This window comes from Coturnix japonica, chromosome Z (genome assembly GCF_001577835.2).
Source record: "Coturnix japonica isolate 7356 chromosome Z, Coturnix japonica 2.1, whole genome shotgun sequence".
In the NCBI taxonomy this organism is placed as follows: domain Eukaryota; kingdom Metazoa; phylum Chordata; class Aves; order Galliformes; family Phasianidae; genus Coturnix; species Coturnix japonica.
Window position 1 is genome coordinate 14,332,144 of NC_029547.1, and position 23,470 is coordinate 14,355,613.

General features: G+C 35.9%; 2 protein-coding genes across 5 annotated transcripts; both read right to left on the minus strand.

Annotated features, from left to right (window-relative positions):
- Positions 1 to 1,462: 1,462 nt before the first annotated feature.
- TRAPPC13 (trafficking protein particle complex 13) lies at positions 1,463 to 23,295 on the minus strand. 4 transcript variants are annotated; one of them, XM_015848540.2, is made up of 13 exons: positions 23,149 to 23,295; positions 17,291 to 17,359; positions 16,620 to 16,719; positions 15,778 to 15,862; positions 14,953 to 15,080; positions 14,711 to 14,783; positions 13,013 to 13,057; positions 9,808 to 9,825; positions 7,519 to 7,652; positions 4,779 to 4,977; positions 3,146 to 3,246; positions 2,115 to 2,265; positions 1,463 to 1,969 (listed from the first exon to the last, which is right to left on the minus strand). In XM_015848540.2, the coding sequence occupies exons 1-13, from the start codon at positions 23,192 to 23,194 to the stop codon at positions 1,862 to 1,864; spliced, it is 1,257 nt and encodes a 418-aa protein (XP_015704026.1). In that variant the 5' UTR covers positions 23,195 to 23,295; the 3' UTR covers positions 1,463 to 1,861. The 4 variants fall into 4 exon arrangements, with proteins under 4 accessions (XP_015704026.1, XP_015704027.1, XP_015704029.1 ...); XM_015848541.2 differs by having other exon boundaries at positions 1,607 to 1,969; positions 2,115 to 2,262; positions 23,149 to 23,257; XM_015848543.2 differs by lacking the exon at positions 9,808 to 9,825 and having other exon boundaries at positions 1,607 to 1,969; positions 2,115 to 2,262; positions 23,149 to 23,257.
- On the minus strand, positions 19,468 to 23,260 carry SHLD3 (shieldin complex subunit 3). The gene is made up of 2 exons (XM_032441255.1): positions 23,149 to 23,260; positions 19,468 to 21,143 (listed from the first exon to the last, which is right to left on the minus strand). The coding sequence occupies exon 2, from the start codon at positions 21,006 to 21,008 to the stop codon at positions 20,259 to 20,261; it is 750 nt and encodes a 249-aa protein (XP_032297146.1). The 5' UTR covers positions 21,009 to 21,143; positions 23,149 to 23,260; the 3' UTR covers positions 19,468 to 20,258.
- Positions 23,296 to 23,470: the final 175 nt, after the last annotated feature.

Consider the following 23,470-nt stretch of genomic DNA (forward strand, 5'->3'; position numbering starts at 1 on the left):
GTTTTTCTCTTGAAGCCAGGAACAGAGGGATTATTTATTCTGAAATCTATTTGGCTTTCAATAGGCTGAATTGTTTCACAAAGTCACGCAATATGCCTTTAACACAGGGTGAGGAAGGAATCCTTTTCCTGTGCAATAACTGCACTGCTGTTCTGCACTAAAACTTTTCACCCTGCTCCATCAAGCGGTAAACTCCAGCCACAGTACATACTGTTTGTAATTAAAGTCAGTGGCAGTTTTTCATTTAACTGAACAAATACACATTTAACACCAATCTGATTTTGTATCATTATTATTCCATCAACACGGAAATGCGATAATGATTAGAGAAGAAAGTAAGTGTTCTGCACTCAAACTGTAAACTCCTGTAGTGGGCTTGCATGGAAATATATGCTAACTGTGCCCGATCAGAAAAGCATCTAATGAAATATTCACCACAGAAGTTGCTTCTGTTGCATTTATGGCTTTCTAATGAGTATGAATTAAACTCACTTATACCACGGCAGAATTAAGCCTGCAGCTTGTGAGGAAATCTTCATACACTGTTGGAGGGCTAACGATAATCATACTGACAAAATGCAACTTGCCTACCATTTCTGTACCTCCCCTACCTCTTATTACCACATGGTCACAGCTTCAATTTGTGTCAGTTTAACTTGAAAACAGATTATAAATAAAGTTATTTACTTTTTTTGTTTGTTTGTTTGGGTAGTTGTGGCTTTACTGTTTTAGCTTATTGGTACCCCTGAAAATAATAACTAAGTAGATAACTGGTTGTATACATCATGTTAATGAGCAGATTATAATTCTATTTTATTCCTTTAATTTAGTTAGCTAGTCATAAATTCACCCAGTATCTTAAAACTGAAAATTAACATTGAAAGACTGCATGTATAGCAAAGCCTAAAGAATATGTTTTCAAAACTACAGTTACTCACTGCTTAACAGAGTCCTGAAGTCCTTTTGTGCACGTGCTTTGCAGACCTTGATCTGGGACAGTTTTCTTCTCATTTTCTTACAATTCTAGTTAATGTAGGCTTTTTGGTACTGCTTTCTGGCATGGGAAAAATAATTTGCACTACCTCAGATTCACAATCAAAAATACCCAAGTCTTTAGTTTCCTTGTATCAGGGAAGATGATAACAAACCTGTTCACAATACGCCCTGCAGTTGCAGGGAAGCAGAAATCAGTGAAACTTCACCTGTGCTGCACAAGACAAAGCAAAGGACATATTATTTGCTGCATTACTTTTTTTTCAGCAACTGAGCCTTTGCAGGCACATTCTTTGATGGGTAATCTGTTCTACCAGCATCTCAATAGCACCAGGTGCTCCCTTTCACCTCATGGCTAGACATGTGCCATGCTAACATACTGCTACTCCACACACCCAGAAATATTTCTTTTTGGATTTAAATTCCTGGAACTTGCCTGTGAAAGGCTAAGTCCTTCACACTAACACAGTTTTGTCTGAACCACAATTTAATAAAATTAAATAATAATTAAAAAATAATAATAAAACAAAAACAAAAATAAATACAGTGTGCTGCTATTTTAAGTAAGTAGATTCAAAGAAACTCCCATGTCAGTCCTTACCCTTGCACAACATTTAATGTAATACAATTTGCTAGAGCTATACTTTATTCAAAGGCTTTATTTTTATTGAGATGCACATGCATCTTTTCAGAAGATTTTAAAACATTCAAAAAATTCTCAGAGAAATTAAATAAGCAACTTGTGTGTATGGATGTATCGGGGGGTTATTTCCTCTATACACATGATATTTCCTCTATACAGTATGATTCAACTGCAGAAACACAAGAAATTGGTCCAAAAAACAAACAGCAGAAATAAAATGTTTCTTCAGCTTTCTTGTTTTACTTTTGAAGAAACAACGCAGACTTGTGCAATATCATCATATTCATATGTTCTCTTCAAAAATGTGTCGGTAAGTCTTAAGCCAGAAACACTCTAGAAAGGAAAAAAAATGTAAGACCCATTAATAGAATTGCTAAGCTTATAGAACATTTTATATTTTATAACAAAATATAAAATAAAATAAAAATAAAAATAAAAATATTTTATATTTTATAACAAACCTATGCCACTGACTTACTTGCAATCCCTGCACTGAAGACAATAGTGTAAGTGCAAGACGGAGTGAGGAACTTGGATGTAGTTTTCCCAGTTGTCTTCCAGAAACTCCACACCAGTGGATGGCATTAGTATTGCACATTTCTAAAACCAGATCCATAGTCCTTTCACTGCTAGAGGAAATTGAAAAATGAAAATAAACCTGTGGGCTTTTTTTAACCATTCAAGGACTGCAGATATTTAACAGCAAGACTATTATTTGGGTTGTTATTAATTAAACAGTTTATATAGTTATAAGACAGCAAATAAGATTTACTGTGACGTGCACTAATTTGTTTACACACAGCCTTGGCTGATGTGAGTGCTCTGTCATGGATCTAGTTAACTGGAGTAGATAACAACGTTCACCTTTTCAGTGGACTATAAGATATGAAATGTGCAGTACCTGCAGACCAGGTATTTGCTTTAGTTCCTGGCTTCAAATTTTGTTTAAAATTGCTTTACAAAAGTGCTTCAGGAGACAATAAAGGTCTACTGGAGATCACAGTGTAAATACAAATCAAGTCAAAACATGGATAAAGACCCACAAAAGATCACTTAAGACAACATTTAGCAGACATTCTAGGGGTGGTACAGAACTAGCAGTAAAATCAGACTTGATATAAATGGCATTTATTCTGATAAATTTATTTGTAATAAAAGATATATTAAAAAAAGCAAGCACTAGTTCTGTGAAAGAACCAAGAGGACTTCTGCTTTAAGTACACAATTGAACTGTGAAATCTTGTATGATACTGCAGCCAATTCTGCAGAATTCCACTGACTTTTTGACAGTCTCCAATTAAAATAATATTAACACATAATAATGGAAGATATATTTAATTATTTAGAATCAGTGGAATACAAAAGATGTCTTAAGTAATTAACCAGCAGTTTGGTGGTATTCAGAGTAAGGCCCCTGTTTGGAATGTTTCAGGAGAGATGCCCTGAAAAATGTAGTAGCTGCATCTGAGCAAATCAGGAAGAAGAACAAGACTCACATGACATCATTACCTGCAATTTGTTATTTTACATGTAATATCAAAAGGCTCTTCCAAATTTACGGTGTCAGGTATTGTCTCCAGAGAAAGCCTTACATCACCATAGCCAGGAGCCTGGGGAAGTACAAGAACATACATTTCTCAAACACTCGTTGGTTAAGTTGGAGTTTTTACTATTCAAGTTTTCGTTTACTACAACAAGACTAGAATAACAGGATGTGAAGAGGATTGTCTCTTCTTGCTCAATCAGTGTACCATCCACTATTACCACCTTTCTGATACATTTAACAATTCATTAGACAGGACGATCTTCATCACGTATAATGAATTCATTTACAGGGAATAATACACACTTCATTGTTCAGTTTTTCAGACAGTTCACTCTCTCAGAACTCACTCATACACTGTTCCTGATCAACATTCATCTCTATGGCCTCTCTATCAGATGGTTATCAGAGATGCCATGGGTAATATAGTTTTCCTGCATTAGTTCTTCACTGTTCTTCGTCTTTAGAAAAAGCTGATAAAACGATGCTGTGCTAAAAGCTGCATCTACAGCTTAGTTAAAAGGTACTCCCAAAGAGGCCTAGACAATAAGTCAGTAATCTGACTGCTTGTGAACAGCTTTTAGTTATATATGGCTCATTACAGACTGAAGACAGATGATACTTTAAAACACTTATTAAATTAGACATTAGAATAAGCAGTGTCAAAACAGAGAATTTCAGATCAGAAGAGCAATGGAACTTTGGAAACCTGCAAGAAAGAAACACAGCCTGTGAATTACAAGACCACTCCAAACACAAACCAAATTATTTTAAGCACGGAAGATCCAAGAAATTGTGTCAAAAATGCATTCCTGATTTGGACTAAAGTAATGATAGAAAGGAACAGTAAGGGTAAAATCTGGGGCTTGTGAGGGAAACAAAAGCTTGTTGGATTAATAAGTGGATTAGGAGAAAAATGATGGAGTGAAAAGGTGAGTGGAATCTAGACATGAACTACCTGACAGCACTTTGAAGATGAGACAATGAGAGTAATTACAACCTCAAAGTTCATGAACTTATAAATTGACCAGAAAAAATAGCCTGAATCAAAACTGTATATCTGAAACATACACAGTATTACATATGCTACACATAAAGATTATTACTCATAGAAGCTCATATGTCTGTATGAATTAGGGAGAAGACTTCTTTATGTGTGCTAACCATTCATGCAGGAGTTATTTTTTTAGTGCTTTTCAGCTTCCTGCCAAATGGCAACCAGAAGTTGTTTTTTTCATTTTGTTTTGATTCATTTTGTTATACACTACTTGATTCCAGCAACAGGGGCACAAACCATTAAGTTACACTGTTCACTGTAGTGACAAAAAACAAAACACATGTTATGTGCCAGAGAAGAAACAGTCAAGAAAACAAGATGACAAAATACACTGTCACTGACGTGATCCAAATGAAAACTCCTGTTGAGTGTTTTTTACCACTCTTCATAGACCAAACGTATGCTCAATATTTACATTACATATGAATCCAGAATGAGATTCAGAAAGTAAGAAGCTTTAATTTTCTTTCAAGTGATTATTCAGTTGTTCATTGAGTTGTCTTAAAATTGATACTAAGTTAAACTGATGCTTAAGGACTTACCATTCTTTGGAGCTGGCTAGTTTGCAGTCTTCCTCGCTCACCTAGATTCGTTTTCCATACAATATCTAGTTTGCCAATCACGGTCACACCTTTTATTACTCCAGCTTTCTCTGCAAATTCCTGCTTTGGTTTCAGGCAGTATAAGTACTGACGTGTGTCCATAGGTTGTAAATAAGTTCTTGAGCCAAAAGTTGACTCACTGGAACAAAAAACATTATTCCTTCATTTAAACAGTTGTTTTTAGGAGGACTTAAGAAGAATTCAACATTTCTTCCCCTCCCTCCCCGTTTTTACTGTGCATGTGGCAATTTATTCAATACTGGCACACATTTTATTTATTCACAATAGAAAACAATTCCCAAATTTATGTAGAACTAAAGGACCATGTTTAGATGGGAAGAAAGTAAACTCAGCTGAGCGAGAGAACTGAGGTAGAAATACACTTTGTTTATTATCTGTCATCTCAGTGTTTGAAAAAACATGCTGGTAATTTTCAGAAGCGAATTTAATCTCATTAAGTCAATACTTGTATACAGATACGGTTTTGTTTTAAAAAAATCAACTGTAGCAATGCTCCATCTACCTTAAACATACACTAACTAGTCCTTTCAATTCTGCATAGATATTCACAGATTAAAAGATACAGAGGTAAAACAATATGCAAAGTCAGCTGTATTCTTTTATGAGTTTTGGGGGGTTTTGGTTGTGTTTGATTTTGTTTGTTTGTTTGTTTACCTTCAGGAAACAGATATAAATCAAAACCACTTGAATACAGAAACGAGGTAGCTGATATAGGAAGGGGCAAACACAGTTACTGAAGCAAATTTAGATCTCCAATTGCTTTGTTTTTCACATTAATTTGAATGAGAGTTAGATGATAGCAGAAAATGCAATCACTCTAATTCAGACTCCCTATGCATGACCAGTTCTTAGAAATAAACAATTCTTCACATCAACAAATCCAAGGAGCTTGGAACTTAATCGTGGAATGAAATAAACAAGGGAATAAATACTTAAGGACCACATATAGATAAAGACCTCCAAAGCCCCTAACAAACCAGTATTTGTTTTTTGGGGGGATGGATTTTACAGCAAAGGGAAACGCAGTCTGCTTGTAACAGTCCATAAAACTGAATACATTAATTCATGTGCTATTAAAATACTGAAAATTTTGCAAAACGCCCAAAAAACAAATAAAAAAACCTCACAGTTACTTAATGAAGCTATTAACAAAAGATTAAGTTTTGTGCTTGAAATGTGCTGAAACATCACTTAATGAACACATTAGGGAATCATCGCATAGCATGAAAGCAAGGGCAAGAGTAAAGATGGATTGAATTCAGTTTCATCTTCTCATTTTTTGAGACATCTTGCAACTACTTTTTCAATAGCAGTTTAATCATCTTCTCAAGCATCAGGAAAAGGGAGGAAGGTAGATGCTGAGAACCAGTGGGCTCAGGACATGGGTAAAGCTGGCATGTAAGTATGATACATTTAAGAAAAACAATCCCTTCTACAGATCAGAAATAAATCTATCATCATCAGCTTATTCATGTTTTAAAGTAAAGATTTCATGCTGAGAAGTAAGGAACAACATCATTGTAACTAGTAAGAAGTATAGAACTTATTCTGCTATTGAAGTTCAGTTTATTTCAAAATAATTCCAAGAAGAAATTGCCATGCTTCCATTTCCTGTAATCGCTATAGGCTTTTCTATTTTATCAAGCACAGATCTTTTAAGTTTATACTTTCAAGACTCACAGCCCCCTCAGCAACTTAAGAAACCCTTTGTTCTGCCTTTCCCACCTCCTCATTTTTTAATCTTCTATTTACCACTTAGTCATAAGATTTTCTTAATTGCTAAGATTCCAGACGGCAATAGTCACAAAGTGGAACTGGATCCATGAGAACTGCATTTCAGCCATGGTATTCACCAAGTCTCAATATGCAAAAAATCAATTCACACTCAGTCATTCTAGATATATAAGCTGTTATTTGACTCCTTTCTAGGAAATTCCAGGCTCTCTCTGTTTTACAAGCCCATGATTACAGTTCAAGACAAGAAACATTACACTGGACAAAAACACTGTGTATGAACAGCAATCCACTTTACTGCAGCCAAATGATTTGACAGACAGGGAGAAGACAGAATTGTCACTTCAGCTCCCACTATAGAGCACTCAAAGTACATCTCCTTCAAAAAATCCAAGCAAGTGCAAACTGCAAGCAGCCAAATCTGACTTCCACCCTACAAGCTCTTCTGTTTCACAGAACACAGTAGACAGCTCTTCTGGTATTGGGTGTTTATTTCAGCATGACAAACATCTGTGGTCTAAGACCCTGTAAAGGAATTCCACTGATTCACCTTGACTGCTGGTTGGATAAATTTAACTATAATAATTGAAAATGGATATGCATCTACTAGAAAGAAACAAGGATGGAAGGGTCCTGTATCTATGAACAGACAGGTCAGAACCATACACGTGCTTAGATTTATAAAAAATATACTTAAAATGCATCCATGTTATTATTTGAGGGTGAAAACAGGGATTTGTTTATAAATTTTTAAAAATAATTAATACAAAAAGAAAACTAACAGCTTTTATAGCTGAATATATAACAGGAATTTATTTTTTAAATTATGCAAATAAGTGCACTCCTACAGTTATAGGCAACTCAGTGATTACAATGCTTACAACTCATGAAATCACAGTATGATGTTTCCTCAGTCCCAACGTACCTCTCCCCTGCTGAGTCAACTGTGTTCAGTTCTGCAACGTTGTACATAATAGACGGCTCTAAAGAAACCTTCTCCATGAACATTGGAGAGGTAGTGATATTCTGAATCTGAGCTTCCAGAAACACTTCGTCTGTCTGGGGGGGGAAAAAAAGAGCAAGATCACAAAAATGCAATTGCTGCTATTAAAAAGAACAGATAGTCCTATTGTTAAAAAACAAAAAACAGTCTTGTGTGTTTAGTTCATGCCTGCAAATCAAAGTAATTAATGCAAGAAAAAACCTTAATCCCAGTTACCATTAATAGGAGCAAAAGTGTTAGTGAACAGATATGTTGCCAAACAATGGATGTGGGATAATTTTTGTATGTTCTAGCTACTGCTTATTTGTAACACTTCAGATTGCCACTTCCCAAGATTTTCAACAACTCAGTAACAACTGAAGTTCTAATCCAAATTATTAAAAAAATAAGGAATTGCAGTGCACATTAATGCCATGCCATGCCAGATTACTAATGCTGTATAAAAACAATTAAAGGAAGTATGCATGTTTTGCTTGAACTAAAGAATAACAGCTCAGGGACATGCTCTGAGATTTTTATGCTGAAACATTTACGTGTCAACTAAAAAGTAAATCAGCTTTCCCTTTCACTCAGCTTCATCGTGCCAATGGTCACTAGTATTATATACACCTAACAATTTAATGGATACTCAACTTTCAAAATGTCCTATAGGATCTATCTGCACTAATGAAGCTAACATCTCAAGACGTACTCGTGTAGAATGAAAGGTACAGACTGTTTTACTGAATATACTGGGGGAAAAAAACCAACCAACCAAACATGAAACTAGAGGGGTTTTTTTGCCTCTGCTTCTCTGGAAATGCAGACCATTAAAGTCACCTCTAAAGCCTGATGGCAGAATAACCACTGAAGGCTCAGGCGGTCAGAGATATAAGCACCTGAAGAAGTGCCAATTACAAAAAAAGAAGTATGTGCTGGAGGGAGGAATCTCAATTTACAAGACAGTTACCAGTAAACTGTGTAACAACAAGCTAAAGTGGTATGATAAATGTAAAAGATGCATTTCATGGTGAAATGGAAAAATGCTTACATTTTCTTTTAAATCTGTGTCAATAAAAAGGAGAAGTCCAATTTGTAAGTTACAGATTATATCTGAATTATATCATCCTCAAAAGGAACTCAGTTAGAAGGAGAAATACAGACTGGTAATTGAACAACTCATTTTGCCATACAAACATGTTATGCCCATATTAGATATATAGAGGAATGGAAATTGTGCAAGCTTAACAGGCTACAGACAGATCTTGCACTTCCAGGAGTTGGGAATAACTCCAGATTAAACATGGCTCTAGGCATTCATTACAACCACCACCTGACTGTTGCTTAAATTGACACTGTTTATATCCCATAAATCCATTGCTCATAATCTCCATTAACCCAAGTTTTAGTTGTTTTAACGCAGCAACCATAGGCAGAAATTTTGGAAAAGCTAGTTTGAAAGGGAGAAGAAAAAAACAAGCAGCATAATGAAAAAGCAAGTTAGCTTTACGTTATTCCTAGATGTAACTGTTTAAAAATCAGTTGGTTTTGCTGTTTCTTTGTTGTTGTTGTTGTTGTTGTTTTTATTATAAACATTTTATTATATTTTATAAATAAAATAAAAAACATCTTAAAGTAGTTCACCAGAATACAGCTTGCTTTAGTACACCACACACCTTGAAGTGAAATCAGACTGCAGAAGTACCATACTAACTCATCAGCTCTTACACGCAGTTAAAGGCTGAAAGCAAGGTTCCAGCCCAGGGAAGAAAGAACAGCCAGCTGCAGTTCTCTCCGCAAACCCACTGTCTCCACTAACTGGATGGGAAAAGTTCTGTCACAGCTTACACAAGCAGTGTCTTAGTTAAATCTACACTCCCATGGTTCAAAACTATTAATGTTTTAAAGGTTAACTCTCACTTTTAAGTAAGAAATCCCCTTTTCCAGTTAAAAATAAAATTTTCTCATCAATTTTTTCTGATATGTCCTACGGAACAGCACACACAACAACTTGAAATTGCCAACTTTCAGTTTCAAGAATGGGTATTAAAGAAAGAGCTAACCATTTAAGTGATTAGCTGCATGTATGCAGGACCGATGGCAAAACATCAGTTTATGATATGCAGAACAAACATTGCTTTTCCATTATGTTTTTAAAGTGTCAACAACAAGCACAGAGACAGACAGACAATTAAAAAAGCATACAGATTTATAAAAAAAAATAAAAATTACCACAGAACTGAGGTCACTCTAATGGGAAAATAAAAAAGAACACATTAGAGAAATTAGGGTTAAATGTTAAAGAAAAAGGAGGCTAACTTTCAAACAAAATGCATTTCTGCATTTTTTTGCACCATCTAAACACAAGAGCATTAGTAAGACAGAAATGTAAATTAAAATGGATGCAAACAAAGATGACAAGTACATTTCTATTAAGTGGTAGCTAGTATTGTTACATGGTTTACCAGCTTTGCTTCAGATTTTACTGACTGCTGCAGAACTAATGCAAAACAGAGATTGAGGCATACAAGCCACATGTGAGGAGTGGTAGAATAAACTATTTTTTAAAAAAGCCATTTTGGAGCAATTTTAAAATAGATCTTTAATTTAAATCCATGCAATGAGTTGAGTATGATATGGAAAAACAGTCCTTGTCATTTCACAGATAATTTGAAGTATCCATATATTTAATGTCTCAGAAATAAAAAAGCAGGTTTTAAATGTTCTTGCAAAGATACAACAAAATTTGGCATAATTTAAATGGGGGAAAAAAATCTTTTTTGGGGTGATAATCTTCATTAAAAAGAAAAAACAGATTGCTTCAATTGAAAACTTTACTTTTTAAGTTTCTGCATGATTGCCTCCCTAAGAATGTTTGCAGGAACAGAACCTTTTCCAGATCCTTTCTGAGGCAAAAAAAAAGTCAGTGAAAGACTTTCTAAAGACTGAGTCAGGTCATTCAATCACTGGATTGCAGCAGGCTAAGGTGACAGGACATGCATTTTATGCACGAATTTCAGTGACCACCATGATTTGGGTGTTACTGCAACATGAGCAACATGCAAGATTAAGTTCAGTGTTATCCCTTGTCTTAGTGAGATGAAATAAAACTAGAAATTGCAATTTGTAATTATAGTGATAAATTTTACAAATTGATTGCATCTCATCTGTAACATTAACAGTTCAGCTGTTTACTTAACTTCTAAATATCTCTAGTTAATCGGCAATGACACATTCTACTCCCAAGGAGAAATCTTTCTTAAAATTCAGAATGTAGGCACTGGTGCTTCTGATAGCAATTACACACAGCATTTACCCAATTTCTTCTTTCTTTCTTATTTTATTTATCTATCTTTTACTGTTGCATGACATAGCAGAGCTTAATGTCCTTCCAGATGTGAAATTACAATCAGTTTGCTAGGCACTTGAAAATCCTTCAGCTAATACTATCCACAAGGTTTTTCTTTAATCAATTATATTAATGCTGAAGTAATGAAGTTGCACAAATACCCAGGCAGAAAAAAAAACAAAAGTCAACAAAGCAGTCTTTTCAAGCCTCTGTGGATTAAAAACAAGCAAAATAAATAAATAAATAAATAAAAATCCAACCAGCTCACCAAAGCAAAACAAAAAACCAAAAACCACAAAACACAATCAGCTCAGACACCTCAACTTCTCACAAAATTTTATTTTTAATGAGGAATTGGTGGCGAGATGAGGGATGGTGATATTTTATTCAATGCTTTATCAATGCCATTCAGGGGGAAAAAAATCAAGAAAAGAGCAGTCATGACACATAAAGTGTCTGCCTAAAATTAAGAATGCTTTCAGCACAAAACAAAATTTACATATAGAAAGACAGCAAGGTTATTTTTCCCTCTTCACCCCCACCATGTATTTTCTGCCTGAAATAATGTGATCTGTGTAGAAAATGAAGTAATTCCAAAGACATTCCACATTTCTGGAATCTATGCTAGATCTATGAAACACTCAGCTAGTTGTACACACACATATTCTGATCCTCTCAGGTATCTCTCTTGGTCAACCTAATAAGTGAAGGCTAGATGTCACCAGGTATTTTTAAGAAAATATTTCATTTCAATCCTTCATACTAAGACATTTAAAGTATTTGAAGTATAATCCCCCTAAATAAATCACACATGTGATATTAAAAGGCTTATAATCTACATGGTGTTCATACACAATAGAAAAAATCCTGGGGAATCTCCTGTGCAACTTTGAACGTGGCTCATGTTCACATCCCAAATCCTCGTCTGTAGACCAAAAATTATGTCATTTTTTCTGTTTTCTCTGTTGATTTTATCAGAAATATATCTTTCACAGCTGTATAGCCACAATCCCGCACAATGAAGACCATATACTAATATGATTGATAGAAATAATTAAGACAATAGACACTCTGCTTTTCTACTGCAAATTCATAGCACACATCCCTCCACTAAGAATAGCAAAATGTTTTCCACTTAACACAAATTATTGTCAGATTATCACATTTGCCTTTTTTTCTTCCATTTATTCTTCACTACAAAGAATTTTCAGCAATTTCACTCTCAGTTAAACTATTTCAAAGGAAGTATTCAAGAGTACTAGTAAAGATGTTCAACCAAATGACTGTCAGTGTAACAGCTGACCACATTTAAGAGGTTATGGAGTAAGTTATTACTCAGAACTCTGCAAGAACTGAACTTTGTACAAACAATACAAAATATGAAGGACTTGCTCATTATCAGTATCAGCTACTTCTAATGGGATACATGGGAAGTTTACATCCTGTAACATATCTATAGAACACATATATCTACAGGGAAAGTCTACAATTGAAAAGAATGATCAGTGTAATTCGTAGGAGTTTCCACTATCAGTGGAATTAGAATTCTACCAGTAAAGAGTCAAAATTAGATAGGTAAGTACATCCAAATAAATATTTGCAATTATAAGGTTTCAAAGTGCCATGCATAGCTGATACAAACCTGAAAATCAAGCTATTTAACAGAGAGTTATATTTACACTGGAGAAAAAATCGTTTTTCCCATTGCAGCAAACCATTATCTGTTTTTCATACAATTAATCTCCCCTTACTGCAAGTAGTAAACATAAAAAAAAAACCAAAAAACATAAAAATACTATCTATCTGTAAATGCAAGTACTTGAGTTCACAGGATAGCAGAAAATACAAAAAATTTTCAGTCAATTTCATCAAATTCTTGACGTGCTTGACTTATATATATACATATATATATATATGCCATTTCTTTCCCTTCCATCATCAATGTATCTATTTTTAATTTACATTATATAAACTCATCAGCAAATAAACTCAGTCCTTAAGAAGCTCTCTGAATTTAATCTAACTACCTAATACAAAGTAATAAATAGTAAGCCAAAACACACCTAAATACAAATAGCTCACATTTACCTCTGCATTGTAGAATTTGGTTTTCACATCTAGTGGTTTGAGCACCTGAGTGAAATGGAAAGAAGACAGGTTGACAATTGGTTTCTCAGACATCTTTAGTATAAACTGCTTATAAGTGCTAAATCTTCACCAAAGTGGTATTCTTGGAATTTTTTCTACTTCTTACCTTAAGCAGAACAGATGCAAAGGTACACAGTAGACTAAGCTAAAAACTCAAAATGTGCCGTATGCTAACTGCTAGTTATTTACTGGCCTGGCTGCTTTCTTACTGCCTGAGTAGTCTTCTCATATTGATAACAAATACTTCTGCAACATCCTCTTATGAAATGAGAGAAATACGATGTAGTGAGCTGATTTTCTCTTTAAAATAACATTACATCTGGCTTGTATCCTGAAGTGATCTCCGCTTGCTTTCAAGAGGGAACAAGAATAATCTAACAGGCCCTTGAACATTGAGCACCAAACGAGAGTTGCTGAGGACTTCTCTAAAAATAAATGAAAGAACTTCACATGATTTTCGTAAGCAATGAACCATTATTAGCCTTGACTTCCTTCTTGAAAATACAACTGTTAACATTACTACAAAATGGAAAAAAATAGATACCAGACATTTTAAACCTTATAAATCAGCAGAGAAAGGAGACAATAAAGCAATGGTTTTTAAGTGTTGCACAACAAACAGTATTTTCATCTCTGAACAGTTAATACTTAAAAATGGAAATACACTGATAAAACTGAGAGAAATAACATATTATACTTGTAAGGAAACAAGTTTAAATTGTCTTGCTGGGAACATTTGTTCTCCTACACATATGGAAGGCCCACAGGTACTAATAGCACACTCTGATATTCTTCGTCTGTACTACACGGCAATTTAGCCTTCTAAAGACCAAAATAATTTTGTCTGCAGAAATCATATTGAGTACAGGGCTAAAAGAGTAAAAGAAAGTGCAAACTAGAGAAGACATGCACCTAAACAATAAGCTGTAGGTCTGGCTCATGTGTTGTCAGAACCTCTGTAATAATAGCCAAAAACATACTAAGTAAAACCTGTCACCCAGTATATCTTTGTTATCCCACAATTATCCAAGTCTTAGAATATACCACAGTAAATCAACATCCATTAAATACACAGTTAAATACACGTTCCTCACAAAACCAGCCCAGATGATAGTTATTTCCTGCTTTCATCAGTTATTCTAATCAAGTTTTGGTACCTGTGTGGTAGATTAAAGACTTTCAACTTTATCAATTAACTGTTATGATATTAGTAAAATACAACACACTAGGATTCTTTTCTTAGCTTCCTTTTAAAGGTTAAGTTTAAAGAGGTTAAAAGGACTAAAAAAAAATCAGATTTTTACAATTTAACAGGTTAGATGTGTCAAAGTCAGACTGAACAATACTTGGTGTATTTAAAAAGAATAACCAAAATGGCTGCTAATAACAGATTTGAAATTGGCTTTTCTTTATCAATTAATGTAAAAAATAGTATCTATTACTTATGAAATCTTCATCTGTGCAGTAATTGTAAAGCATCAGTTCATGCAGTTTGAAGTAATTGCTTCTATCAATTCAACTTCTAGTGTCAAGTAAATAACAGCACGTAAAAGTACTTCTGAAGCATAAACTGTTTTAACATTAGTTTTCCAGATTTACTCATTACTTACAAATAGAATAGAATGCTTTGTACTATACCTGAAATTTGAAGAACTTTCTGAAGTACATCTTCTCTCCTGTTTGCGTAGTATAACTTACTGCACAAACTAAGCTAAAAGAAATATTTTTAAAAAATAATAATTAAATTTTGTACTATGTCAAAGAAGGAACAGAATATCAGGCATGTGCTACAGTTTCACAGTTCATTATAGCTCTGCAGTACTCAAAATAAAACAATAACATCAGATAAAAACACCAAGTCTGAAGATTTAAAACCTTACATGTGTGTTCCTATTTCCTTCACTTCATGATGAATCACATCATCAATACAGCAGTCAGGTTTAAGTTCTGCCACTGCAGCAGTAGAAGCTGAAAGGTTCAAGCGCTGAGAACTTGTCTGAAGATCAGCCTAAGAACAGAAAAACAAAGCATCCGGAAACACTTCAGTTGCTTAAGGTAACCTATGGAAAAACAGCTTAGGCTGAGAAGTATCTGAGGGGTTTGAGTCCAGCACATTTTTATACACAAAGTACAACTATGTTTATTGAAGACAGGTTGCTTCTATGTATTTTAGAAATTGCCTTTGACAAACCTAATCCTTTAATATATAGCTTGTAAAATCCCCATTTACTCTGAGTTCCATGAACTTCTAAAATTTCTGTTCTCATGGAACTCTCTGTTCAACATGAAACGCAAAATATGATGCACCAGGAAATAACTCATTTGATACATAAGCAAAACATGGGTAAATATAAGCTACAAAGAGACTTGCTTAGATTAAATAATTGAAAGTGCAAATAAAAGAATACATATCTTTTTGGCTCTGGAAGTTTTGCCACTAATTCTCCAGAGAAGCTTTACAAATTATCCACTTCTTAATTCAATTTCTTTTTTTTTTCTTTTTTAAATTTAAATATTTAAGTATTTCTTATCCCCACTTCTATTTTCACTTATTTTTGTTTCCAGTTGCAAGGAATAATTTCTGGATCAGAAAAAAGTGACAAACAGTCTGTGTATAAAACATGCTAAATGCACTGCTATTGTGAGAAAACAGTTTAAGATCAGTATATAGAACAGTTAAAATCCAGTATATAGATTTCACATACCTTCACCAGTATGTCCTTGACAACTTGATTACTATCATTATGTACACTGATGTAACTGGAAAATGTTTCTCCCAGAAATATATTTCTGTATTTAAAAAATATACATACATGTTTAGCAACAACAACAACAAAACATTTCACAAAATCCCATTTTTAATATATATATACTTTTATTAAGCCTCACTAACTTTAATTACTAGCTCCAGTTCTTAAAATGCTAGAAAGATGTAGTGCTTAATACAGTGCTTAAACTATACTACAACAGTCAACAGGCTCACTGGGGGAAATCCATTTGCTGTGGTTAATTTTTATACTTAACTAGTATCCAGAAGGAAACAGAATTATTTATGCAATTCCAATTTAAGGATAGCTAGGGAAGCTGCCAAATCAAACCTTAGAACATGCTGGCAGTTTCACACCCATTCTTCTAAATTTCATTCTTCTAAGAGCAAATTTCAAAAGAAAACAAGAAAATCAAAAGTTTTTACAAGATAAAAATACAAAGACAACACTGCACACAAAACACTACAACATACAGAAATCACCACAATAAAATCTATCAGTATAAGCTGTGGTTTGTAGCAGCATTTTACATCAGACCTTCACCCAGATTTCTTTAAACTTTCTGTTCCCGATACATTCGATCTGGCTACAGACGACATTAGGCAATACACATTTATACCTTCCATCACATTCAAAATCAAGTCACAGAATGGGTATAAAATGATTGAATATTTTATTGCAGAAAAATGCTATTCAGTAAGAAAGGCAAGAAATAAATACATTACTGTTAAATGAATCCTAAAACTTACACACTATACATTACAACAACTCAATCTTACCCAAAATTTTGAGGCAATGTCAGCATTTCTCCTAGCATCAAAGCTTCAGCTCCTTTTACAGTAGAAGGATCATCTTTCATGAGCTGATTAAATAGATTACCTGTAGAACATCAAATTGCGTACACCTTAGTACTAGCCAAGTCAAAGGCTTTGTCTGCATTTAAGATATGATGCTTTCTTTGTTTTGCAATTTATGCTACACATATTTATTCTACAACCAACTTATTTAGAGTATAGTATGCTTGTTTATAAGGTAGAGATGTCAATTCCAATTAATGGGGCATTTTCTCCAGATAAAGAAAATATTAACAACCACCTTTTGTTTTCTACAGTTACATGTTTTTATCTGTTAGAGATACTTTCTCAATTAAAATAACTGCATGCTCCCTACCTCACAATAACAACTATAGAGACAGTGTCCTAAGTGCACAGACTTCATCTGTTTGCAATATAATCACTAAGTTTTCAAGGCTATGGGTGAGGAGTTGTACAGTGCATATTGGCATTTCCTTTAACAAATACCAAACAAAATATAGTGGTATTTCAGCTTGGTTCCCTGACCATGACATTTCTAAGGAAGGTCAGAAGATTTTTTTTCACATCCAAATCTTAGATGAGCTGCTTAAACCTAGCAATAGGTGCACAATAATCAGTTAGTAGATGAAACATACCTGGCAAATCTCTTTCTTCACAAGTCACTGGAATATTAGTGAATAAGGTAGGTTTTGTTAACCTCATCACTGCAAAAGCAGAAAATAAATCACAGGTCAATGGAGCAAGTTTATTCGTTCATTTTAAGCACATTTCTGTCTTGCACTCCCTCCATTAAAAAAAAAAAGGAATAAACAAAACCAAAACACTACCAAATATCAGCTCAAATGCTGTCAAGATCTTTTTAGCTTATCTTGTCATTTTCAATAGAATAAATTCCCTGCTACTCTAATCTAAGCATACTGATGGTGCAATTGGTCCCTCTTACTTTGTTTCTCTTGCACAATAACATCTACCATTTTTTATCTTAAATTTGAATCTGTCTTATCAGTTAAAATGTTGTACTATGTGCTTGCAGACTTGAGGAGTGTACAAGTTTCATTCAGTGTGACCATTATAAATCAGCTTGGACGTCTGTTCTGTGACTCTAGATACCATAGAACCGAACACAATGACTTATCTGGATCTTAGCAGCCATAAATACCAGGACACAACACAATTTACATCCTAATCTCCACAACATATAAATGACACAGATACAAGTAAGGAGTTAAGATTGTTAAGACAAATACAACCTTTACACCTACAACTTTAGTTCATGCAGCAGGGAATATGACCACAAGGAGAAGGCTGAGGTCCTTAACACCTTCTTTACATCTGTCTTTAATAGGCAAATCAGTTATTCTCAGGGCACTTTACACCCTGATCTGGAAGTCTGGGATGCTACATAGAATGCACCTCAGGTGATTCAGGGGGAAACAGTTACAGAGCTCCTCCTCCATCTGGACTATCAAAAGTCCATGGGACAGGACTGGTAGATAAGCAAAAGTGCAGATGTAGAATACATTGGCTTCAGCAAAGCCTTTGATGCAGTATCTCACAGTATTCCCCTGTAGAAACTGGCTGCCCATGGCCTTGACATGGGTAAGGAATTGGCTAGAGAGCCATGCCCAACAGGTAGTGGTTAATGGTCCAGTTGGTGACCTGTTACAAGTGGTGTCCCCCAGGGGTCAGTACTGGAACCTGTCTTGTTCACTGATGACCTAGATGAGGGGACTGAGTGAACCCTAAGTAACTCTGCAGATGACACGAAGTTGGGAGGTGGTGTCGATCTGCCTGAGGGTAGGAAGGCCCATCAGAGGGATCTAGTTAAGCTGGACCACTGAGATGAGGTGAATGGGATGCGGTTCAACAAGGCCAAGTGCAGTGTCCTGCACCTTGGCCACAATAACCCCACAAAGGCTTGGGGATGAGTGGCTGGATGACCGTGAAGAGGAAAGGGACCTGGGGATGTTGGCTGATGCTTGGCTGATGGGCTGCATTAGAACTAGCGTGGCCAGCAGGAGTAATCATCCTCCTGTACTTAGCTCTGGTGAGGCTGCACCTCAAGTACTGTGTTCAGTTTGGGGCCCCTCACTACAGGAATGACATCGAGGCCCTGTAACGTGTCCAGAAAAGGGCAACACAGCTGGTGAGGGGTCTGGAGCACAAGTCTTATGAGGAGCAGCTCAGGGAGCTGGGATTGTTCAGTCTGAAGAAGAGGAGGGTCAGGGGAGACCTCATTGCACTCTACAGCTTCCTGAAGGGAGGCTGTGATGAGGAGTTTTGGCCTCTTTTTCCAGCCAACAAACAGGGCCTGAGAAAATGGCCACAAGCTGTACCAGAGAAGGTTAATATTAGACTCAAGGAAACTTTTTCTTTCAGAGAGTGATCAGGCACTGGAATGATTGCCCAGGGAAGTGGTGGAGTCTCCATCCCTGGCATTGTTCAAGAGGCGTCTGGATGAAAAGCTACAAGATATGGTTTAGTGCTTGTGGTAGCAATGGTGATGGGAGAATGGTTGGACTAGATGATCTTGTAGGTCCTTTCCAACCTTGTGATTCTACGATTCTGTGATCCTGAATGGGTTCCTGGGCAGCTTGACCTGGTGGGAGGTTTTCCTATTCAAGGCAGGGGGACTGGAACTAGGCGATATTTAAGATTCCATCCAAACCAAACCATTCTGTGATTCTCTAACTTAACTAAGAATACTCAAAGTTACATGTCTTTCATTTGCACTATGTATTTAAGATACTTCACAAGGTAACAGTAATAAAATAAAAAATATACGCCACGGAGTGAAGTCAAAATGCACAAATTAAGACATGTAGATTATTACATTTAATGGGACTACTAAAGTATTCTGTCTTTGTAGGATTACAGATTATCTCTTGCTTTTCTTCTCAGATTCTAGATACAAACACAACACTTCTGTATCGGACTCCACTGTATCTCTAAAAATTCTGATACCACAAAGTAACTTCATTACTATTATCTTTAACATAAAAAAGTAATTTCATTTGTGTAAGTTGGCTACAAAAGCCTTACAATAGCAACTGCTAGTTACTTCGGCTAGCATGTCATATTAGTTTTGCTAAGCAGTAATATTAAATCTCACACATGCACCAGATTTTAGCACAAATCATTCAGCCTTCAGTTAAAGTTTAAAAATACATGTCAACATTCCAAATTGAGCAATATCCTTCATTTTGAACTACAAAAAGGCATGCAACGTCTACAATAAAATACTATTATTCAAACATTATCATATGAAGAAAAGCAAGTAAAATTCCAAAGGGAATTTTCTGAAGAATTTAAGTGCGGAAGTTTTGGGTTTGTTTTTTTTTTTCTCCTTTAGACAAGGGATGACAAGAAGAAATAAAAAAGGTACTACAGCAAACATATGTACTAATCCTCATTGACCCATTCATGATTTTCCCAACACAATAGACTTAAATACATTACTGCAGCTTGAAAACCATACTAAAGTAACAAAGTCATCTTCTCCTCATTAATTCATCAGCTATTCTGAGGTTTGTACATTTCAAGCTCCTTAAAAACTAAGCCACCTAAAAACTACTTCAGACAATACTGTTACAAAACTTACAGTTATAAACTAAATATAATTCCAAATTTATGTACAACTAAATTCATTTTATCTGTAAGGCTTAGCTTTTCTCTAAGAATACTTCTAACATATTCACAGTATAGTATATCACAGAAAATCCATATCTGTCCCAAAGATCTTTGGATAGTAGCATTGCAAGACGGCAATTCATTCTGCTTGATAAGTCTATTCAGTTTTATCCAGATGTCCTCCAAGTTCTGGTTATTACAATTAGACTGCTCAATTGTCCACTTTGCTCTATAAAATGCATGCAACTTAAGTCTTTCCAAATTGTTTTGAAGTTCTTGAGATAGAGGAAGAATCTTTTCTTTAATCTTAGGGCTACAGAGAGAGACACTCCAAGACCTTTTCAATTTCTGTTTTCCATTAGATGGTGGTTCTCCTTGATTCTCCAAGTTAATTTGCCTATGGCCATTTTGTGTGTGCATTAAAGTCTGCCCATGATTCACATCAGACTGAAATTCAAGGAGATTTTTTGTGCAGTCATAATTAGGAGAGTCTACAATATATTCTGAAGGTGTAGAAAGTTGTTTCAGTTCTTCCACTTCTTCAGAAGAAATAACAGGTGGTTGCTTTTTTGGTTTGAGCGGAAGTCTGTACAAATCATTTGGAAACCAGGGTGTGAATCTTGGTAACTGACGAATGGGAAACTCCTTCACTGCTGCTTCTGCAAATTTCTGCAGTTCCATCAGATCTCTCTGATGTGGTCGATAATGTAAGACCACTTCCATGCTTGTGCAGTAGGAATCCAGTTATTCTTAATTACAAGAACAGTCTCTTGATGAGGATTCATAAGTCTAGTCTCAAACATCTTATTTACAAGAATTTCCTTGCCCCATGCTGCAAATATCAGTGAGAAACAGGACCTAAAGCAGAAGTATTATGAAAAAATAAGACACTACCAAATTAAGAAAAACATTGCTAGGATATTTTGTAAAAAGCAACACATGGTAAAAACAAGCCAAACATGTACATTAACTTTTCCACTTCACTCAAGCTGACTACAGCAAGTGCGTTCCATCGCCACCAGTGTAACTGCAGTACACTGAACATTACCCAGAAGAATGCAGTCCTTCCCCAATAGTATTTCTTTTACTGGATCTTTTTCATGCTTGCTATCCACCTGTCAGTCTTGTTACATTTTTGTGATGAATATTAAAGATAACTGAGACGTCCTTAAATGTTAATTTACACACATTAAGGCAAGTATAACTCTCTTTTTCCAAAGATTCTGCACATGCATGACTTATTAACAACTGTATTATCAAAACATTAAGTAAAATAATTTGTTTAAAATATCATCTTTAATAAGACACATCACTACCACTGTCAATTTCAGCAAGCTCACCAATCAATCAAATATTTCAAGTACTTTCCACAAAAATTTCAACAAACTAAGCCAAAGCATATGAATTAACTCCACTGTGCACTGCTTACTGAAATAGTACTGACAGATGTAACAGTTTCTAAAGTTGACACTACAAAGGGAAGTGCCTAAACAGACTAAGGTCTGCATTTTTATATCGTGTTCATAGATGTTCAATTCTTACCCTCATAGCTTCCAAGGATTACATGCCGCCATTCTTCCAGACATAAGTACTCACAGATTTTATGCTCTAAAAATATCCATAACCTCTTTTTTTCATTTAAAGCCCAAATTAAGTGTAGGGGGAAAAAAACCCAAACCAACAAACAGCAACCTACAAACACGACTATGGACATAACACAAAACATATGATAACATGCACTCTAACTTGAGCTTCCTCTCTCTGCCCACCAAGTTTGCAGTCATTTTGGTTCTCTATCAAACATCAGCAATATACAATAATGTTAGAGCCAATACAATTTCAAATTCCTTAATCATGTCATTGTCAATATTTTGTATAAAATAGGGAAAATGTAAAGATATTCAGATATCCTTCTGATTTCTATTTGCAAAATATACAGCCTGGGCAGTGTATCAAATTCAATACAAGCCCAAGGATCCTACTGATTTCTTGCAAGCAAACTGTCATGCCATACAACTTGTTCCTTTGTATAAGTTACTAACAAAATGTGCTGGTAGTAGCAGCTGACAGTATTTCCTGCACTCATGTTTTGGCTTAGACACTGTCTGTGCACATGCATGAAAAAGTGGTTGCTGATATGTGAATTACGGTTAATAGATCTGACTATAAGATGCTGAAAACCCTCCCAAAAAACACTGTGAAGAAAATAAACAAACAGAATATGGAGTCTAACATCATCTATGCACCTCCACTGCTTTATGTAGCTGAGCCATCTCACTTAAAATACACACGCAGATGAGGCTTCAGCTGTTCCCTACTCCACCTTAATAGCGATGCTTATTTCCAACAAGCACTGTTCAAGAGGAAGGTAGATTTACTTCCACTGACTGCAATCAGGGGCAGCTACATTCAGGGTTTTCAGTGCTTCAGTTCCTAACTCGATGGCACCAAAGTGCCTGTTGGCACAACCAGCTTCTTTATAGAAATCTGACCATTATTTTTGTTGCTATCAGCTCTAGCTCTGTGACCTCATGAGATCTACCAATTTTTTTCTCTCAATCAAGAATCTGAATCAAGAATACAAGCCGGCGGCTGCTCACTGAGGGTAAAAGCCATAAAAGGAAGAAAAATCAGGAAACTATAATGTTAAAACATGAAAAAAGAAAAATAAAATAAAAAAAAAAAAAGAAAAAAGTAAAAAAAAAAAGAAGTTAGAAGTGCTGAAGCCTGTGAAGATCCCGGTTCGCCAGGCCCGTGGCGCAGCCCTCCTCCTCCCACCCGTCGCTCCCGAGCCGTCCTGTGCCTCCTGTGCCTCAGGGGCAGCAGCTCGGCCCCGGGCCGCTCCCAGGCTCAGGGTCGGTACCTTTCAGTGCCAGCAGATGCTCCTGCTTGGGCTGGTTCACGTCCATGGTGCAGCCTGAGGCCCGAGCGCCGCAACCAGCCGAGAAGCGCGTAACCGCAGCGCGGGCAGAGCGAGCACCGCTGAACCCGGAAACAGCTGCTCCACACACGCCCCGTCATACACCGCCACGGCGCCACAAACTACAACCCCCACAGGGCCTTGCGCCCGCTCAGCCCACATCCCCCGTCCCGAGGAAGGCGGGTCCCGCGGGCAGCCCCGTGGCGGTGCATTCTGGGAGCTGTAGTTCTGGAGGGTGCCCAGGCGGCGGCCTCGCGGAGCACGA